This window comes from Typha angustifolia, chromosome 1, assembly GCF_048772165.1.
Source record: "Typha angustifolia cultivar Huaian chromosome 1, ASM4877216v1, whole genome shotgun sequence".
In the NCBI taxonomy this organism is placed as follows: Eukaryota; Viridiplantae; Streptophyta; class Magnoliopsida; order Poales; family Typhaceae; genus Typha; species Typha angustifolia.
The window spans coordinates 8,835,094-8,853,610 of NC_133239.1; the positions used below are offsets into that span (position 1 = coordinate 8,835,094).

Genomic DNA, 18,517 nt, shown 5'->3' on the forward strand with positions numbered 1-18,517 from the left:
TTTGATATATATTTATTTTAAAGGTGTTTGAAATCTTATCCAATTAGTTATAACTTTATCACTAATAAAAGTATCTTCATTTTCGATCTATAGACTAGTCAAATATGTTGAAAAAGTAATAATTTTAATTTAAATAGAACCGTAAACTCTGTAAATAAAAGTTAGTAACTAAGTAAATTTATGCCTAAGGATGGTAAATATAATTTCTTTATTTTTTGTGCTGACGCAGGAGCTTCCGTTGACCATCATCAACCCAACCCCAAATACCAAAACGTCACCAACCATTCCAACCATCACGCTTTATCAGCTACCAACCAACAACCCTCTTTCATAGCCTCCGATACTCCTTTCACCAGAAATCTAAAGCGCGAGAGAGATCCTCCATGGCGATTCCACGCATCAAGCTCGGCTCCCAAGGCCTCGAGGTCTCCGCCCAAGGCCTCGGATGCATGGGAATGTCGGCCTTCTACGGCCCACCGAAGCCGGAGCCCGACATGATCGCCCTCATCCACCATGCCATCGAATCCGGCGTCACCTTCCTCGATACCTCCGACATCTACGGCCCCTTCACCAACGAGCTCCTCCTCGGCAAGGTCAGCTACTCGGCCCCACGATCCATTCTTAGTTACAACGATTTTGGGAAATTTGCATATAACAGACACTCTACCTTTAAGTGAATTTGATGTTGTTTGTTCGGAAATTGCAACTTGCCAGTTGCTCCTTTTTTTCTTAGCGAAATTTTCAATAGCGTCCTATATTTTAATAATTTGTGATCAGGCTTTCGGTGTTTTTGACCAAATCGTTTTGTTGGAACTTAAAATATTCAGGCCACGCTTAATATACTGTAATCGGATAAACTAGAGAGATATCGGATTGGATAAACACAAATAAATAAAACAGGTAAATAATGAAATCTGGATTAGATTGAGAAGGTCGGGATTTATAAAGGCCGAGTTTGGTCAAAAACTCAAGCTTTTGTAACCCGGCCTTGAGTTTCTAACAACACTAAGCCTACTTACAAACGTAATGGTTTGTAAATAGCTGAATATACCACCTCTGAATACTTAATAGCCAAATAATTCTCTTTTGGAAAAAAAAACTCCTCATCTGGGGAAAGAATTGGTGAAACAATCAGTGTTTTACTTTGCTAGACTAGTTAGTGCTTTCTCTCGAACATAAAATGCTGATTCCATCGATGCTTTACTCCTTAGAGTTACATAAGGATTTTCCACCCTCTCAATCCACTCTAGGTTTGATTAATTTACCTTTTATAATTGTGTTTATCCAATCCAAATCTCAATTTGATATCTCTCTCTACTTTCTCCGATTGCAACACAATAACTCTCTCTAGTTTATCTGATTACAACATGTAAAGTATCAATTCCGTCAGCGGTTTATGTTTGGGATAAAGCTTTAACTGAGTTAACATTTTGCATCTAACGTAAAACACTAACTATATTAGTGGTTTTCTTCGAGTTTGACGAGTTGACACCTAAAGTATCCAAAATAGACCTTTTTTGGTATTTAAGTTTGGGCGGTATTAAGTGATTTGGATTTCAAAGAGGCCAAGTTTGGTTAAAAACTTTCCGGCACATCTATTTTTGCCAATAATTTTGATATGGCATCCTGGGTTAATTTCAAAAAATGCCTAAAATACACTTATTTGCCTTTCTTCCTTCGGGCATTTGCCTCAACTGTACCATTACAAAAGCCAAAGGACCTTTTTCTCAATGGTATTTTAGTAAGTCTGGTTAATGTGTGGCTGAGGTTAGAAAGTATCAAGGATACTTTAATAGCTTCATCTATTAAGTTACATAAGTCATAGTTAAGATTAAGAGAAGTTAGTTAGGGTTTTATATGAAAATCATAGGTAAAAAAGAAAGACCTGGTTATAAATAGTTTAAAGATAGGGTGTTGATTACAGAACTACTAATATCGGTGTCATTTGAAATTTGTATCTTATCTTATTGGATTTGGGGTTCAAATTGTAAATTTGCTTGAATGTGGGTGTTGCATGGAAAGTTTTCACTGATTTTTTTTTGCGATTTTTAAGATGTCCATATAATGTTTGATGTTTTGCAGGCTTTGCAAGGCGGGGTTAGGGAGAAGATGGAGTTGGCCACCAAGTTTGGGATTAGTTTTGCTGATGGAAAGAGGGTGATTCGTGGGGATCCAGCATATGTCCGGGCTGCATGTGAGGCGAGTTTGAGGAGGCTTGGCGTTGACTTTGTTGACCTTTATTACCAACATCGTGTGGATAACAATGTGCCGATTGAGGTCACGGTGAGTTTGTCATCTTCTTCAGATTAATGTCAATGACATATATATTTTATATTTTATTCAAGTATATTTGTTGAAAGAACCACCTCCTATTCGTTAATAGGAAATGTTGTTAAAATATATTTGAAAGATGTTTTTCCAGTGGCTTTTTGTGAAGGTGGAAAGAGTATGAGAAGAAGGATATTTTGTCAAAAACTAGAATATACTAGAAAAGTTTGCTAGAACAAATGAGGTGGTTATCATAAATGTACCTAAGAAAATAAAAATTTGTAAGTGCATTAAAATAGTTAGTTTTTGCCACTAAAGGTTTTACAAGTATATTTGTGGTGTGACAACAAGACTTACTTACATCTGAGAAGTTATAGGTTTCTTGCAAGACTTTTATTGGTAGGAGCCTCATACATTACGAAGACTTTTTCTGGTCAAAATATAGGTGGTGATATGTGAAAAACCCTTTGTTTTCTAATTCTTCTTTTGTTTGTCCTTCAATGCTGCTCCATTAATGTTTAATATAAATCAAATATAATCATCAATTTTATTATTGGGCTTGGCTGCACGGTTGTTCGTCAGGAAAAGGATAGAAAAATCCTGTTTTTGCACTTGTTATAAAATGCTGCGCTAGTTAGAAGTATATGAGTATGCTAGCTTGAGTCATCTCAGGTTTATGTAAATAACAAATGTAGGATATCCTATTTAATTAGTTATTTTTCTCGAATTTTACTTTTAGCAATCCCTATGTTAAATGATGAAAGAGTAACGCACCGAATGAAACCTAAATGTGGAAAAGGTTGCAGTCATTCAAATATGAGTGGTTTTAGGGGGATAGTTTAAGTTTATCATTGAGGCTGAAAAAAACTAAAAAGCTTACATGAATTCTTAGGTATGTTATGATACCAATTAAAAAATGTAAGAAACACCTTAGGAGATATGATCTATTACACGCTATCGATAATAGCATGCAGAAAATAAAATGTGAAAAAGACAATCATAAACACAAAAGATTTTATGTGAAAATATTAAACCAAATAAAAAATTACGAATTCAAACTTGAATCAAAACCAATTACTAGAACCTATAGCAGTTAACAAGAAGTTTAAAGATTACCTGCCAATTTTCACGACTCAATCTATACCAATCTTACTCACTAGATCCACGATGCACTGTTTCCTATAAAAGGTTTTCAAACCTTAGTGACTCTTGAAGTTGATATTTCAATCTCAGTGACTTTCGAGACGTAGTTTTTCTAGACTTGATGTAAATACACAGATGGAAACGATTTAGCACGTTCCATATAAAGTAGAGAATTGATCTTTAATAGCTAGAGATAAGATAAATATCTATTAGAGATAAGATAAATATCTCTTAGAGATAAGATAAGTATTTCTTCAAAGATTCTCTATGGATTCTCTTCGAAATAAGATAAATACCTCTTAGAAATAAAACTAAATTCAAGTCAAATCAAATCTCATGTAACTCTAAAAATTGCAAATTACATGGTTGTATTCGAACACGGCCTGAGTGCGTTTGAATACGATGATATGAAGTGTGAACATACTGCAAACAACTAAATATGAACCTTTGTATGTGTGAACGACTGCAGGATACGTTCCAACGACTCTAAAGTGCATTCAAATGACTCCATAGTGCGTTCAAACACACTTCGAATGGCAGAGTATACAATTGGATGCAGAGTAGTTGTTTCTGTGCCCTTGAGTAATTTTTCATACTTCTCCAACTATCATGACACCATTCGAGCACTTTAATAATAATTTTAAAATCGTTTCAAATACTTTTGATTTCAAAATTAATCTTTCACTTCAAAACTTTTATCAAATATTTCATAACTTGTTTATATGCTCATACATAAAATCTAGATATATTACATAAATATAAATTATGTTTTAAAATATAATTTGTCAATTACATAATTATAAATAAACCTAGCAATCTTCCCCTTTGGCAATTTATAACAAAATATAATTTCTTAAAATATAAAGTGTCTATCTATAACAATGTAGATATATTCTAATAGAGCATAGCATAAATTTTGTTTACTATCAAAAGTCCTACACAACTTCAATATTCATACTAAGTGCAATGCCTGTGAGGCCATAATAATAAATTAAGCAACCAATAACAAACTAAATCATTATATATCACTCCCCTTTTTTTATCATAAATTGACAAACAATGCAATCATGCTCTCCCTCAAAATTATAGTTTATTTTACATCATTTTCAACCAATAAATTTCAAAATGCACAGACATATTATAAGTCTCAAATACAATTTTCAAGTATTCAAAGTCAAAAATGATTCATAAATCAAAAGATTTAATATTTGAGTTCACATATCATCAATAATATACTCAAATTTTAAACTAACTTATTGATATACTCAAATTTTAAACTAAGTTGATATACTCAAATTTTAAACTAATTTATTGATGCGGACATCAATGATATATTACACAGGCGCATGTATTAGTGCAGTTCCTCCTTTAGGAAATTAGTCTAAGTCAATTATTTTTATTATACATTTGCTATTTATGGTGTTTAGGGTTATATTTGCTTTTTCGTAATTATTTAGAGTCTTATTTGCTTATTGTTATTTGTAAGATCTATATATAGGCCAACTTTTTACTCAATCGGGGTTAATGAAGAAATGAAATTTTTTTGAGATCTCCAATGTGAGTTTTGGGTGTGAAACCCTATTTGAGAATGAAGGTGTGAAACCCCATTCTTTTTTTCTCTTTCTTTAACCATCATCGTTTCTAGAATTCTAACGATCCATTTGTTTCACATCACTTATGAAAAAAATTAGACTCATTATAAAGTCAAGAATAAATATGTGCACAAATCTTTACATTAGCATATCATAAACTAAGCGGTTTGATCACTCAAAATTGTTATAAGAAAATATTCAATTATAGTATTTTGATAATTCACTTTAATAAAGCATGAAAATTTAAGGCAACTCTAAGACATTAAACGTCAAAAGAAAATACTAAACTGAAGTCAAACCAAACTTAGTTTACATTCTCCTCTTTCAATTCAGAAACATTTTTTATTTTTTTATTTTACATTAAATAACCCTTTTGGTGCAATGATGGCTTTTACACACAAGTTGGGTAGCTCTTTTCTTACAATGCACTATATTGAAAATATAGATAACTCATGAATGATCTAAAAGTGATGGTGTTAAATTGGACACTTTTAAGATGGATTTTACACTAATCACATGATAGCTCTTTTCATTGATATTTTATTAAGGAGAAATATTAGGAAGGTGAAACTAATTCAAAAGGTCAAACAATGAATATCTTCTAATGATTAAGATATCTAAATAACATTTAATGAGATAATGCTCATATAAGGATTGAATTTAAATAACTACAATAGATGAGCATAAAAGGTGATAAAGAATATCAAAAAATAAATCAAGATACTTAAAGATAATATACTAAATGTTAACACAAGTGATTATTGCTCCAATAATAACTCTATAATAGAATGATTTCACATCATAAGAGTCGTTCTAATTCAATAAGCATCAAAATTTTATTTTTCATCACTTTGAGTTGTCCTACAAGTTTCAGATTAATCATTTTGCTCTTATAAAATTTTTTGTACAATTTATTGTAAGCTCTTTGTAATTCTGAATCATCTTCAAAATCTATCACATCTGGATCTTATTCATCTACACTCAAAGATTTATTAAAAAGTTCAAGAGATAACAAAGAAGTAGTGAAAGCAATATAATTTTCTTTTTCGGATTTAGAGTCGTCATCATTATAATCATCAGTATTATTCCAAGTGGCTTGCAAAGTCTTGCTATTTTTCTTAAGGCAATTAGTGCATTCATGAGCGATATGCCCATAACCCTGGCATTCATAACATTGAATTACTTCCTCTTGATAATTGCTTTCAAATATTCTCTTTTCACATTTATAATTTTTTGAAAAAATTCTTAATCACTTCAAAAAAAGCCTAATCAATTCAACATCAATATCATTATCCTCGTTAAACTCTAGAAAAGCATACATCGTATCTTTCCAACATAAATTTTTGGACTTATCTAAGATGGGAGATTTATCAATACCTTTTCTCAAAAATTCATCTCCTAAATGATCTCTCTCTAAGTTAAGAGATCCTGCTCTAATACCAATTGACAAAAAACTAAAGAACTTATGTAAATCCTTAGGTATGCTATGACACCAATTGAAAAACGTAAGAAACGCCTTACGAGATATGATCTATAGAAACACAATCGTAAACATAAGTTTTTGCGTAAAAAAACCTCAAACTGAGTAAAAAATAACAGATCCAAACTCGGATCAAAACTAATCATTAAAACCTATAACAGTTAATAAGAAGCTTATAGATCACTCGTCGATTCGTACGACTCAATTGGTACCAACCTTACTTATTAGACCCTGTGATGTACTGCTTTCGGTAATAGGTTTCCAAACCTTAGTGACTCTTGAGATTCATTCTTCAATCTCAATGACCTTCGAGACGTAGTTTTTTTAGATCTGATGTAGATGTATTGAGATGAAAACGATTTAGCACGTTCTGTCTAAAGTAGAGAATTAATTTTCAATAGCCTTCAAAAGATGATCTTAATATCATGAACGATGGGGCACTTCTAGGGTTAGATTAAACATCTTTATATACTTTTAAAAATAAGGTAAATATCTCTTAGAGATAAAGTAAATATCTCTTAGTGATAAAGTAAATATCTTTTAGATATAAGATATCCTTTTAAAGATTCTTCACGGGTTCTCTTAGAAATAAGATAAATATCTTTTAGAGATAAAGTCAAATCAGATCTCACGTAACTTCAAAAATTACAAATTATGTGGGTGCATTCGAACGTGATTCGAGTACGTTTAAACATGACGACTTAAAGTGTGAACACGCTGCAAACGGCCAAATATGAATCTCTATGTGTGTCAACGTCACCTTTGTATGTGGAATTACTATAGGGTGCATTTGAACGGGCAAAACAAGCTCTCTGTATATGCGAACAGCTGCATGGTACGTTCAAACAACTTCAAAGTACATTCGAACGCATTTGAGCGACAGAATAAACAGTTGGATGTAAAGTGGTTATTCATGTGTCCTTGGTAATTTTTCATATTTCTCCAACCATCATGACACCATTTGAGTACTTCAATAACGATTCTATAATCATTTCGAATACTTTAACTTCAAAATTAATTTTCCACTTCAATATTCTTTATCAAATATTTCATAAATTATACATATGCTCATACATAAAATCTATATACATTACATAAATATAAATTATATTTTAAAATATAATTTGCTAATTATTTAAGTATAAATAAACCTAATAGAGGCAACACGAACATCAACCATGATGCTTCACAATGTACAGGTGATACCTTTAAATAAATACAGATTATGCAATCTCTTTTACGTTTATGATCATATACATCTTTTATCTTCTTGGTTAAATGAAGATTATTGGATCCTTAATTTGAATTGCCATCTTATATAGTATCTACGGACACATTTGTTGAGACCGCTTGTACTGATAGAGCATTTAATATTTCCTTGCAAATAGATGGGGGAACTCAAGAAACTAGTTGAAGAAGGAAAGATTAAATATATTGGACTGTCTGAGGCATCTGCTTCAACTATCAGGAGGGCGCATGCAGTTCACCCAATAACTGCTGTCCAGCTTGAGTGGTCTTTGTGGACAAGAGATGCAGAAGAAGATATAATTCCAACCTGCAGGTGAAGCTTATATGTTCTTTACTTATAGTAATCAAGATTTATAAGCTTCTTATTATTGCCAAATCATGTACTTTTCAGAGAACTTGGTATTGGAATCGTTGCATATAGTCCACTAGGTAGAGGGTTCCTTTCTAGTGGCCCGAAGATGGTTGATAATCTCGCAGAACAGGACTTTCGTAAGGTGCAAATTTCTCTTGGTCTTTTAGATATAGACATGTCTATGTGTGTGTATATAGTTATATACACACACAATTTCATACACATATGATACAATCAACGGACTTAACTAATAGGCAAGTGATACATTCTCATATATTGGGCTGTCATTATCTTATATTTGGTTCATCTACATCATGTACATTTTAATAGTTCATGTGTTCTTCTTTTATTACCTATCAGTCTGATAATTAATTTCCAACTTTTCAACCACATCTATGCAAAAATTACAAAGGATCTTTAAAAGCCTCAAAAGTATGTATATTATTGATAAAATAATAATTGACTTGCATCTTGAATTGTACTTGCATATTGTTTCTCGGTTTAAAGAATATGCCTAGATTTCAACCCGAGAATCTCGAGAAGAATATTGTCATATTTGAGCGTGTAAATGCGATGGCTACAAGGAAAGGATGCACCCCTTCACAGCTTGCATTGGCCTGGGTTCACCATCAAGGAAGCGACGTCTGCCCTATACCTGGCACCACCAAAATTGAGAACTTCAATCAGAACATTGGAGCACTCTCAGTGAAACTCACTCCTGAAGAAATGGCTGAACTCGAATCATATGCCTCAGCAGATGCTGTCAAGGGTGATAGGTATGGTAGCGCAGCGAACACGTGGAAAGATTCAGAGACCCCTCCCCTGTCTTCATGGAAAGCACAGTGATCATTCTGCTCTCTCTGCAGCCCTTGTTATGTGCTCCTCTATAGCTTTGACAGTGTTCGAGTACTTCAGTTTCTCGTTCAATTGAATTTGCGACTTTATTGTAACTGCAGTTATGGTGTTATCCTTTGTCTCATGAATGATGATTCTGAGTTCCAGAATAATGCTAGCTAGCATGTGTAACATCTGGCTGTTTAACTAAATTTGTTCAGCAATGAGAATCACCAAAATTTGTCCTGTGAGATAATGGAGTTCTTGTCACGTATGAAATATTGAAATGATACAAGAAAACAGATTCATGTACCTGATTGCTTTATGGTTTAACCAGACTACAGTTTTGCAGTGTTTTATTTCCTTCCAATTTTACTCAACTCGCATATCAAACTTCTATTAGGTATTTAGGTATCTAGAAGTAAAGTCATCTTAAGGTGCACTATATTTTCAGATCATATGTTGAGCTATTCATGTCCATTGAGGCGGTTCCCCAGGATATTGCATTATTTATATGCATTGTATATAAATTTTTTTTAAGTTATTACCTAAACCATGGGATGTAAATTTTCTTACCATTAAATGGGGGAACTCAAGAAATTAGTGGAAGAAGGAAAGATAAAACATATCGGACTATCCGAGGCATCTGCTTCAACTATCAAGAGGGCGCATGCAGTTCACTCAATAACTGCCGTCCAGTTGGAGTGGTCTTTATGGACAAGAGATGCTGAAGGAGATCTAATTCAAAATTGCAGGTTCGCCTTATCTAGTGGGTTTATTTTCAAATATAGCAATTAGAATCTTCTTCTTCTTTTTGTTTATTTATTTGTAAATTAAGCCCTACACAAGATTAGAATTACAAGCCAAAATTTTAAAAAAAAAAATCAAAGAGGAAAATAATCAAACATTTAATGTGACTAGATCTCTACTTTGAACAACCACCCCTCTATTCTTGGATGGGGAACCCAAATCCCTCTATTCTGATCAAGCTAGACTTGCCCAACAATTTCAATTAGGGCATGTTTGGGGGGCAAAATTTTAACATAATATAGGAATCAAAAGCTGCAAATAAAGGATCCAGCATGGAGTTTTTTTTTTTTTTTGGGGATTGACTCAAAATTTCTTGTTTGGAAAAAAAAAAAAGAAAAGAAGAGAGATGGAAGAAAGAGGAGGAGGCGGCGGCAGCAGCGATGGCGGTAGAAGTGCACAGAGGAGAAGACTCTTACTCAAAATAGGAAAAGTAAAAGAGGTTAGACCTATTCTTTTCCCATAGGAATAAATTAAAAAATTTCTTTCAAAATATTTCCCTAACAACTAGTTAAGAAAATATGGGTGATTTGTACCCAAAAGACACTTTATTTTTGTCGGAAAAAAATATGGTTCTTTTACGATTTTCTTCCTAAATTGTTCTCAGCTCATATGAAAAGAAGAGAGTTGTACAAATTAGTACTTTTGTAGTTCGTAGTCAGTATATTTGTGATTCACAACTATTATTATTATAGTTCGTAGTTATTACTCTAGTTTACATTTATTGAATGTAATAGCAGTTATTATCTTTGTAGTGCATGTAATAACTATGACTGAAACAGCAACATCTAGGTTTTATTTTTTTAAATTCATAAGTGATCAAATAAGATCTTGAAAAATTGTTGTCAGTAAGTCCTTAATGTGTAACTATGCATCTAAATCGACTAAATTGCTTACTAATTATCTTTAGCACTAAGGAAGCAGATGAGTTAAAGGGCTAGAAAGTAAGAGTTCTATAATTTGTCGTTCTTCCTTCATATGTGGTGATTCGAGTAGATAAGCAACCTTATCCATGAGTCTGAATGATAGAGTTGTCAACTATTCTTGTCAGTATTGGTAACTGACCCTTAATATACCTTGATGCGTTTAGTTCCTTGAATGGAGGATTACCAAGTATCTCAATTGTTTAGATGTGCAAATTATTACGGGTGGCAAAATTTGATCCAACCAAATAACCCGACTCTTAATCGAATTTGGGTTTAGTCTAATCGGATTTGTGTCGTAAACTGGTCAACCCGCCTAACCCATTTAATAATCAGGTCGTGTTCAGGTTTATACTACTAACCAGTTTTGACCCGTTTGACCGTTTAAGCATATGGGTCAGGTCGAGTCGGGTTGGGTCGAGTCAACCCGCTAACCCATTTGACCCTTTATATATATATAAAGACTAAAATGCTAATTACATCTACCCTAACACGCACGCACCACTCTCCACTCCTCTCCAACTGCCTCAAAGAAAGGAGAGAAAAAAATTCACCTCGAGCGTAGCAATAGGCACCGCAGTGCCTATTTGCCTCCATGTCATCATCCTCCCGCTTCGCCTACACCCCCATCCTCCGCTCCCTCCCGTGGATGGCAACCCCTCCCCTCTCCATCTCTCGATGCAACCCTCTCGTAGCGGTCTTCTCCTTCAACCGCAACCAGCAGCCGAACCTGATCATCAGCGACAGCGCCCGCTACATCGGCGATCTAATTGACATCGAGGATCGCCTTGCCGTCGAGATCTACGATTCGACGGCGGGGAGATGGGAGCTTTGTCCCCCCATCCCGTCGACTTCAGATCTAGCAACTCCTCCTAGTGGCTATCGTCAGTGCTCCTTCCGATGGCTGTCGTCGGCGCTCCTCCCAAAGCGATGGCTCTTCTTCGTGCTCGGGATCTACTCGTGCTACCTATATAAATAATGAATTAATAGAATTGTAAATTTTATGTTTGAATGAGTTTTGAGATGAAAATAGGTTAATTTGTTTGTTTAATACATTATTTATATAGAATAAATTAATAAATTTTAAATTTTATATAGGTAATCAGGTTAGACAGGTCGTGTTATCGTATCGTGTTAACACGACCCATTTATTAAACGAGTTAGACAGGTCGTGTTACTATGTCGTGTTAACACGACCCGTTAATTAAACGGATTAGATAGGTCGTGTCTTGTTAATAATTTAATAATTGGGTTGTGTTTGTGTATAATAAATGCAACCCGTTTATTAATCGAGTCGTATTCATGTTAGGGTAAAATTGACTCAGCCCAAATCTAACCCAACCCAAACCCGCTTAACCCGACCCAATTGCCACCCTACAAATTATCCTATTGTGAGATGAGTTAGTCAAAGTGGAAAAAAATTAGGTGGTAGACTAACTGTCAGCACGATTGTCACTTGTTTGATATTTCATAGTGCACCTTATTTGTTTTGGTATTGCTTTCTAAAGTTGTTTAGTTCTATTTCATTTTTTATTTTATTTCCTTTTGTTTTTCTTAAAAAATGTGCTTTATATTCTCACTTATCGGCTTTTATGACAAGTGACTAAATGTGTGTATTAGGTTTACTAAAACCTCTTAGATATTGGCTAAGGGTGAATTGTTGATGTCTAGAGGTCCTTTGGGCGAAGGTTTACCTCAAGTGAAATTTCTAAGTAATATATCGTGACATTGCTGTACTTTTATTCTTCTAACATGGGAATTAAGAGGCTTCGAGGCAATATTTATTGGTTGCAAGGACAATTCAATCGGGTGTTTATTGTATTTAAATAATCGAGATGTTAAAACTTCTGCTCATATAAATTATGAGGGAGCATGATTTAAACTTATGGTTAATGTCTTCTTAATTAAAATTTATGTTTGTGTTATTGTTAAGGGATTTTTACAAATCACACCCTACATTTTACCTATTTTATGATTCGCACCCCGTCTTTGGGGATTTTATAACGCGACCCCTCATTTTTCCTATAATATTCATTTAATACCCTAACGTTACTTTAGCTAACTGACATTAACCATGTTATATGGTTTATGTGACTCTAGTTCAAAAATTACTAAAATACCCTTAAGGAATCATCTTTAAACCCTAAAATCCCAAAATGGGGTTGAATTGTCTTTAAACCCTAAAACCCCAAAATGGCATTCAACCAAAAATGATTACAGAAACTAACCCCAAAATCCCAACTTAGGAGGAGTGATGTAGGCTTGGAGAAGCTCTTGTCGTTTGGGCAACTTCGGAAGGCAACCTCCTTCAACCTTCGATTGCTTGATGTTTTGGTGATGTAGGCTTTGGGAAGCTCTAATTCCAAGCTGCAACCTTCCGACTATAAGCTCCTTCAACTCCAATGGCTTGGTGTTTGGGGAGTTACTGCTTGGGGTTTGGAAGCTTTGAGGTCAGCTTGGCATTTAGGGATGTTCTTCATAGTTTGGGGAGCTATGAGATAATAAATTATAAAGGTTTAAGTTATGAATAAAATTAGAGATGAGTACAAGGGTAATTTAGGAATATTATAAATTATATAATAGATTATAACAGAATATTCTCTTTCTGGTATCATTCTGTTTGATAATAGTTAGGTTAAGTTAACTCAGGGTGTTAAATGAACATTACTATAAAAAGGAAGGGTCGCATTATAAAATCCCCAAAGATGGGGTGCGAATCACAAAATAGGCAAAATGTAGGATGTGATATATAAAAATCCCTATTGTTAATAAGGATGATAAAGGAGATTGCTTCATGTTGCTTAATTATCATTGGTTAATTCAAAAGGGCTTGACTTAAGTTATGGACTATTCTTCCATTTGTATTTGAATTTAATTATTATAGAGTGATTTAATAATTGAAAGCAGAGTGATGTGGGTATTATCTAATGTCACTTTTGAGTCAACATTTGTGATAATCTTTAATAAAGAAGTTATTGATTAGTTATGTTTATTTATCTACTGCTAGATGATTGAGGACTAGTCATGATTGGAGTGAGCATTTAAGCTCTAAAAATTTCGTGTAATTAGCAAAATACTCATGGGGGGAAGGAGGAACATTATTATGAGTTTGACTGTTCTTTTCCAGACTTAGTCATCTAAGAGTTCCGTGGTTGCTACTGAATTTTTGTTGTTGGTGGTGATGATAGAGTTACTTTCTTTAATTCTTATATGGTTGATGACTCATGGTGGTAAACATGAAGAGCTTAATAGAGAACTAAAATTTTATATTGCTAATTTTGGAATGCTTAGTATTATTATGCGGAAAGAATGAGAGTTTAGAAATAATATAAAGAATAATATGTGGAAGTTTTTATTTTGGGTGAAGTGAAACTCTTTGAGCTAAGTGTTTGTTTATGTCGTTGTTTTATGATAAGGCCATCATTGTATTATACTATGTACCCCTCTTCCTTAATTAATTGATAATTAGTATGAAACCTCCTTTTGCAAAATAATAATAATAATAATTTAGTAGACCATTATTTAGAAGATTTAAATTATTAGGGTCATGTTATTAGTAAATTGATATTGTTGGTAGACATCTAGATAGAAGCATGTAGGGAGCGTGGGCTCAAGTTTGCAAATTGTTTGCAACGTCTTAAACTACGAGAGAAGTATATATTTTGGTTTATCAAGATGAGCATTATGATAATTAGTTTGGATGATACCGGATGACTGTAGTTCTTTGTTGTGACTAGTAGGCTCGATATCCTTAATCCTTAGAGTTTTGTCCCTGGTGGGGGATTGGTTTGTCAATGAAGTCTGAGTTCGACCTTATAGCTAAAGTTTTGCAAATTGACTTGTGGTTTGGTATCCTAAGCTATGGCGCCTATTAAAATGAGTAGTTGCGAGCAAAATTTAGTTCTTGGTCCTATTTTGAGGAGTTTGTATCTTTGTAGTCATTTGTAGCAGAGAGAGTTAAGTTCATAGTGCAAGTAATTCTTGCCATAAAAGTTTATTTTCCCTAATAAGTGTGTTAATTTTTATGAGCTGATTAGAGTTATAGTGCAAGATGTTAGCATGTAAGGTGATATTTATAGATTTTTTTCTATCCTTGACTTTTCCTCCAAAGATTTTATCTTCTAATTTCAAGGTCGAAACTTTCTTTTTGGTGGGTGGGATATAACATCCTAAAAAAAATCGTGCGCACACATGCACCTCTTTCCTTCATCCTTCTTTTCCTCTTTTCTTCTTATCTCCCTTTCCTTTCCTTCTTTTTCTTTTTCTTTCCTTCTTCCCACCTTTAGGTCATTTTCCCCCTTTCTTCTTCTCACTGTGTCGAAGCACCACCGGAGCTTCATGACCCAGTGAACCGCGTCGGGGGTGAGTCCTCTATTTCCGTCTTTATCTAATTACATTTTAATAGCTTATAGAATCTCCTCTCCCTCATTTTTAGCTTTGGCCTAGTGTTGGTCGGCTAGCAACCTCGTGTCGTCGGCATGCTGGTCCAAGGAGCTTCACCTCGTGAAGCTCTCTCGGTTGTGGCCCTTCGTGGGCTCTCCTCGTCTTTGGAAGAGGCCATAGTAAGTAACATTTTTTCGTCGACTTTCGAGGATATTTTTGGCCACCATCGTCATTGTCTCCTCACATGTTTATAATAATGACAAGGATAAATATATCACTCTAAAAGTTTAATACGTTATATGATATAAACTCATCTAATATATAACGCTAACCATAGTCTACTCAAATGCTAGCAAGACCCCTATTGGAGTATCCTACTTAAAAAAACTAAAACTTACATGAATACTTAGAAATGCTCTTATACTAATTGAAAAACATAAGAAACGCTCTAGGAGATGAGATCTATCATACGCTATAGATAATAATATGTAGAAAATAAAGCGTGAAAAAGACGATCGCAAACACAAAAGCTTTTACGTAGAAAGTCCCAAAATTGGATAAAAAACTATGGATCCAAACTCATATCAAAACCAGTCACTAAATCCTATAGCAGTTAAATCTTAGAGATAAGATAATGATGGGTTACGGTACCAAAAGATAATTTCGTGCAACCATAAAAAAATATTTACCAAATATTCTATCGTAATCAAAAAATTACAAAACTAAGTGAATTAGATTCGCAACTCCCTTATCTACAATTTTTGTATTTACGTCATTCGCAGATTAGGACTACAACTGGAATGAAAATATGAAAGAACGCGGGTGATAGTGGTGGTGACGGGTGGAGTGGATGTTAGGGTTGTGGATGATAATGGAGATAAAAGTGGATAGTGGATGTAGGTAAGGGATATAGATGAAGGGGAAGAAGTGGTCGAGATCCCAAATTTAAGGAAGAACTCAACAGATGAGGGAGATTAGAAGTTAGGAGAAACATTGCCAATGGTAGAGGTGGTAGGTTGGTGAAGAGGGAGGAGGGAGAGAGAATAGAGAGAAGATATGAGGCAAGAAATCAATAATCCAATAGCATAATGAATTTGGCTGCCATCCACACCTTTATAGATGCTAGCCAAAAGCCTAATAATAATAATTAACTCTAATCCTAGTGCAATCCCGCTAATCGCGTTTGAATGCGCCCGATTGCATTCGAACGCACAAAAGACGTTATCTGTATGTGCGAACGCGTTGTAGGCATTCGAATGCCGCGTTCGAACGCGCATTTCATATTTTTTGTATTTGCGAACCTGATGCAGGTATTCGCAAAAGCATTCGAACGCGACCTACAAGAATTTTATTTTAATAAAAATAAATAACTAATGTAATAAGAAAAGACTCTAACAAAGTGTATCAAACAGCTACGATAAAATAGTAAATGCAGTAATAAGAAAATAATTAAACTAAATTAGTTCTCAATGCTTAGATTTACTTAGATTCCTTAATAAAGAAGCCCGGCCCTCTATTTGCAAACCTGATGCAGGTATTCGCAAAAGCATTCGAACACGACCTATAAGAATTTTATTTTAATAAAAATAAACAAGTAATGCAATAAGAAAAGACTCTAACAAGGTGTATCAAACGACTACGATAAATTAGTAAATGCAGTAATAAGAAAATAACTAAACTAAATGAGTTCTCAATGCTTAGATTTACTTGGATTCCTTAACAAAGAAGCCCAGCCCTCTATATATAGAAGTAGGGTACAATGAGTCATACTCGGACTAGCCCCAAAGACTTATACGACTCGAACTAAGACTTGCCTTAGACTAACCCTAAAGCTTATACGACTCGAACTAGGACTTGCCTTAGAGGCTTACATGACTTAATTGAACTTATCTTAGTGGCTTACATGACTTAATTGAACTTATCTTAGTGGCTTACATGACTTAATTAGACTTGTCTTAAGGGCTTATATATGAGATAAACATGACCTAGAGATAAACATGACTTAGCTAAATCAGCCTTTCTTATCCTTCTCGAATTGATTCTTCGTTCTGCCATAGATGGAGTGCGAATTTGAAGATACCTTAAATAAGGAAGTTGTAGATCAGCATGTCTTCGATCTTTTCCAAGTAGTTTCGTAATATTTGGTCATCTATGAAATATTCTTTGAATATTCTCCCAAAACTGCACAAAGTTGAATTAGTTAACTAACAAATTCTAACCTAATAAGACTCTAATTAAAGCAAATAAGCAAATAAGATACCTATACTCAATCCATTGAGCCCAATCTCCCCTTGATGTGATCCGATCTGACCCAATTCACATCAAATCAGGTTTCACATAACTCCAGAAATTGTAAATTACGTTGGTGCGTTCAAATGCAACCCAAGTGTGTTTGAACACGATGACTTGAAGTGTGAATATATTGCGAACGGCCAAATATAAACCTCTGTATGTGTGAACGGCACCGTTGTATGTGTGAACACTTGTAGGGTGAGTTCAAACGGCCAAAACAAGCTCTCTACATGTGTGAATGCGATGTAAACAGATGTAGGGTGCGTTTGAATGCTCTGTTCAAACAGCAGATTAAATAGTTAAATACAAAGTACCTATTCTTATGCCTTTAGGTAAAATTTCATACTTCTTCAATCATCATGACACCATTTAAGCACTTCAATAACGATTCTAAAATTATTTTAAATACTTTGACTTTAAAATTAATCTTCTACTTTAATATTCTTCATCAAATAATTCATAATATGTATATATACTCATACATAAAATCTAGACATATTACATGAATATAAATTATATTTTGAAATACTATTTACCAATTATATAATTACAAATAAACCTAACACTACTCAATTTGCTCATCTAGGTTTTTAGAAAGGTAAACCAAAGGTCAGGAGCTAAAGGCTAAATGAATAGACCTTACCTCGAAACAATGATGTCAAATAGAAAGTAAATCATGTACTAGATAATATGAATCAAATCATATATATGGTACCTAATAGCGACTTTAGATATCCTAATGAGATATGTTAGAGCGAAGATGAAGAGCTAAACATGAGAAGGTATAGAAATAGCTTATGTAGAAAATAAGTTGTAGCATTTTTAATTAATTTGTACTATATTGTATTAGACAATAATTTGTATAATACAGATCGAATTATATTGTACTTATGTACTAGTCATTTTAGTTGTCTCTTGATGGTTTATCATGGCCTATTTAGGCCCTGCCAGATTATGTAGCCGTCTTATATGGTTATTGTGGATTTACATATTGATATATTAACGTTTAACTTGATGATAATATGATTTATTTTGTGATAGATTATGTGAGCACAGATATATATATGTGTGCATAACGGCCCCATCCATCCTATCACATGTGCCATGCATGCCATGAGGACAAGTGGGCATGCGCATGCCCATGCCAAGCGAGGGTGTTACACATTTTCTCTTCCTCTTGAACCCTCGTAGTGGT

The 18,517-nt window shown here is 34.0% G+C and overlaps 1 protein-coding gene across 1 annotated transcript; it reads left to right on the forward strand.

Moving 5' to 3' along the window:
• The first annotated feature begins 291 nt into the window (after window positions 1-291).
• On the forward strand, window positions 292-9,173 carry LOC140775026 (probable aldo-keto reductase 2). Its single transcript, XM_073118286.1, has 5 exons — window positions 292-593; window positions 2,083-2,283; window positions 7,872-8,044; window positions 8,123-8,225; window positions 8,591-9,173. Exons 1-5 carry the CDS (start codon window positions 384-386, stop codon window positions 8,927-8,929), a joined length of 1,026 nt encoding a protein of 341 aa, XP_072974387.1. The 5' UTR covers window positions 292-383; the 3' UTR covers window positions 8,930-9,173.
• The last annotated feature ends 9,344 nt before the right edge of the window (window positions 9,174-18,517 follow it).

Excerpts from the sequence above, each read along its gene's own strand:
- LOC140775026 (XM_073118286.1), top strand. The coding sequence starts at position 384 with ATGGCGATTCCACGCATCAAGCTCGGCTCCCAAGGCCTCGAGGTCTCC. Across the intron at positions 594-2,082 it reads ACGAGCTCCTCCTCGGCAAG|GCTTTGCAAGGCGGGGTTAG; the intron begins GTCAGCTACTCG and ends GATGTTTTGCAG. Across the intron at positions 2,284-7,871 it reads ATGTGCCGATTGAGGTCACG|ATGGGGGAACTCAAGAAACT; the intron begins GTGAGTTTGTCA and ends CCTTGCAAATAG.